Source organism: Limulus polyphemus, unplaced genomic scaffold (assembly GCF_000517525.1).
Source record: "Limulus polyphemus unplaced genomic scaffold, Limulus_polyphemus-2.1.2 Scaffold5599, whole genome shotgun sequence".
NCBI classification, from domain to species: domain Eukaryota; kingdom Metazoa; phylum Arthropoda; class Merostomata; order Xiphosura; family Limulidae; genus Limulus; species Limulus polyphemus.
In genome coordinates this window covers 22,744-26,693 of record NW_013671209.1, presented here as the reverse complement: position 1 = coordinate 26,693, position 3,950 = coordinate 22,744, and the positions used below count along the sequence as shown (strand labels likewise).

The 3,950-nt window shown below is 28.6% G+C and overlaps 1 protein-coding gene across 1 annotated transcript in view; it reads right to left on the bottom strand.

Annotated features, from left to right (window-relative positions):
- Positions 1–3,950, bottom strand: part of LOC106472774 (chloride intracellular channel exc-4-like) — a 33,409-nt gene that overhangs the window by 14,468 nt on the left and 14,991 nt on the right. The window contains exon 2 of the mRNA XM_013933431.2: positions 894–995. Coding sequence (XP_013788885.1) covers positions 894–995 — 102 coding nt within the window. The remainder of the gene's footprint in view (positions 1–893; positions 996–3,950) is intronic.

Below are 3,950 nucleotides of genomic sequence, written 5' to 3'. Positions count from 1 at the left end.
TTCATTTAACTATTATACATGATGTATGTTTTTTGGAGGTGGTTAATGAAAGTGTTCCAAAACGAGACATTAATTTCTTGATGACCTAATACATAGTATAGTGTACTTCTGTTCACAAACCTAAAAAATTAGGCTTGATCTCAAAAACAAGTTTCTGAAGTCATTAACCATGAAATTTACTTATAAGCCTCCTACACTGTACATACATTTATTGATAATTACAGTATGTTTGCATACACACACACACCATAAACTACATTGATTACTTTTGAAGTCAATGTTTACATGAAATCCAACACTCAATTTTTACTGTTAGCAGCAACCTGAGAAAGTGTACTTTTTAACTAAATATTTAGTTTGTTTATGTGTTTCTTAATTTCTTCAAATACACATACTCCTCCCCTTCACATCACCTAAAGTACTTAAATTGTAAAAATTTTCAATCAATAATATTTAACAGACAACCTGGTTAGCAAACAATTCTCATTTTGAATTTATTTTCCTTTAGCAATAAAAAAAAGAATACCATAGTCTGCCTATAACTGCTAATAAGACTTCCTTAACATCTCACGTGTAGCTTAATATCTGCACACATATACATCAGCCCAAACAAATGTAAATGCTCCAACAAAGGATATGCTTAACAAAAAGTCATGAAACATAAATTGGGTAAAGTGACGAGAAAGAGAACAAGAAACTATGTACAATTTCAGCTAAAAAACTACATCATGTGTGTCTACTCAAGCACTTTTAACTGTTACTAGAGTAGTACATACAAAACAGTAATTATCTACCCATGTGTACTGTATTAACTTCTACATTATGTTCATAATTTAAACTGTATTCATAAAACACATTTACTTATCATAAGCTATACAATTTATCTTATATACCTTTAATGATATAGTTTTTAGTTCTGCTAGGAGGTAGAGATCCATGAAGTACTCTTGACAGAAGAGACAAGCTCCTTTACGTCGGCCATCAATAGTGGAAGCCTATAAGAAACAGACCTAATCATAGTTAATTCAATTTAACTTGTATTCATTAATCTTGCTGTTAGCTACACCATAAGAATTCTCTGAAAAACTGTAAATCTGACTATGACACTAAGAATGACTGAAGGACGTACATAAGAGTTGATATACAAAGATCCAATTTATGATATCACTTTCTTGACCTAAAATTTACCAACATCCATCTCAAGTGCATCATCATAACATGAACAGTACAATGAAAAACAATAAAGATGTTTATAACTTTAGCTCAAAACATTCCAGTGAACAGATTTACACACTTGTAATATAAGCAATCTTAGTCTTAGGTATTAAAAACCTTACCTGAATTCAAAATATGCTTATTTGAAAATTCAAATAAAAAGATGTTTTATTTTACAAAAGAAGATATAATGTTTTGCCAATACTTTGGTAATTTCTTACCATACTCTGACGATGATGGATATTAATTTCTCTTCTTCTAATATAATTTATTTGGAAATAACTCCATCAACTGACAAATGTTGATGTCGGCCTCAATATTATGATATAAATGATATTCAAAGTTCAGTTACAACTACATACACCTCTTTTTTAAGTTTATTATAGAAATCTTTTACTTGATATATTTCAACATCACAGTTACATTTAGTGTTCAATATACAAGTTCACAGGACCATTACATGAGAGCTGTATCATTAATCAATACAATTAACTATTTAAAAGTATCAGTTACATCAGTTCACGTCAAATAAAAATAAACGAATAACCAAAAAGTATCATTAAATTGATGAATGTTAAAATAATCAACAAATCTACATTAGTGTTTCTGATTATTACTCCTTTTCATTAATTCAAGTTTGTTTAGCTAAACTGATTATTGTCACAACTCATGAAAATAAATAATTAATCAAAATTAGGTTTTTGAATTATTATTATTTTTGATTATACCAACTACCTAAGTAATTCAATGCTGCCATTATGCTTCTTCATTGTTAAGCATCAAGTATACAATGGGATATCCCTGCTCTATTCATCTTAGGAATCAAAACCCAACTTGTAGTATTACTTAGTGTGTTTTTTAGACAACTCATGTGAAAAAAATAATTTTTTATAGCCATCTAGTGAATATAATGAATTAAAGAATCTGATGATTAATCAATTAGAAAATTCCACTATTCATCCAGCTCTACATTAAAGCATCATACTAACCTACAGGATTTGTCTGTACTTTGTATTAAATTAGGTATACTGTTACCACTTATAACAGTTTCAACTTAATGGTAAGCATCATAATCAGAATATTTAGATTTGGCAATCATTTCCACCAAATAACACTAAGAATTTATAAATTAAACAGAATAAACCAACTTAAATACATAATCACTTTATCCTTTACTGTAGAAATTAAAACTTGTTAAATGGATAAACCCATCTTTGAAGAAATGAGACAAAAGATGATATAAAAGTATTCCAAGTATGTTCACCATACTTTCTTTTTTAACTATGACCTACTTATAATGTAAGTAGGTATGCAACTCTCGTGAACGTTCTTTACAAAACTGAAACTAGTGGACCAAATTCTTTTAAATTTGAGATGAAAGGTCCTAAAAGTATGTAGTTTGTGAAAAATAAGATATTTAATTTTTTTCTCGTCCTTGTTTTTTCTTTTCGCCTTGTTACCTATCCAGCATGCAAAGAAATTTTCATTTTAAGATTAAGAATACTTTCATACATCAGAAAATTTTGAAATTTCACATGCGAAATCCTTATAGTGTCCAAACAGTTATCAAATGTTTTTTAAGAAAAAACTTTACATTTTATCTGTTATTTTCACAAACAAATATCTGTACGGGTTTGGTCAATTTGACCAATCTCGCAACCACCATTAAAAAAAAAAAGGAAATAGATATAAATTATGCCTTTTTTGTTCTACAATGACTACAAATTATAATACAAAAACATATATGTTTACACTAAATAGCTTAAATCTCATAACATTATACATTTATATATATTTATTTTTATTATATTAACCTTTCAGCCATGTCTGACTAACAATACAGAAGCTATACTGATGCAGGGCACATGCATTCATGTTATAGTATCCAATAATATAAAACTGACCTTTAGTCTCTACAAAGTGACCTGTCTTGGTTGTGTTTCAGTGGATTGGTATTTTGCAAAATACAGTCACATTTCAATTATTATACATTATATAGGTGTATAGATTATTACTATTTACAAATAACTTCTTAAACTTATTTTTCTTAAAACACAGAACAGTAAATAAAGAAGCGAACAATTCTCTCTTCTAGTTCCAACCTTTGTACTTGGTTGCTGCTTGTTTTAGCTTGCTAAGCCTTTAAAAATTTTACACATGGAGGATGTGAAACAAAATTATTTAGGTTTTTATATATACTTTTGAATAACTAAAAAATCATAAATTACTACATTAATACCACAGAATTCTACTATAATTTATCAAACTGTATTTGGGTAAGAAAAATGAGATTACGAGCAGACTAAAGACACAAACAACCTCATTGAAATCTTGGTTCAAAAGAAAGCAATGGCACTAGGTACAATAGAAGGGTTGAGAAAACCACAAGGGGGACATTCTGAGCTTCTGTCACATATATAGAAGTGTATACAAGTGAGCATTTCCAAACATGGAAATAGGTGAGTGGGGTGCCACTGTGTTTGATTTATTAAGTGAGCAATATCTTTGAAAATTGAAAAGATAAGACCTCCTTATTTTATATTCTAGCTTGTCAATATCTGTAATTTGAATTTCTAATTCATATGAAACTATAGACTTAGTATTTTGACTTCACAAACATCTAATTTGAACCAGTGCTGCTTTCAACATACCATGTGACACACAAAAAAATCGATGTTTATTTGGGTTGTTTTTAATATTTACTTTTAAATTAAGAAATTGAGTAATGTATAGTT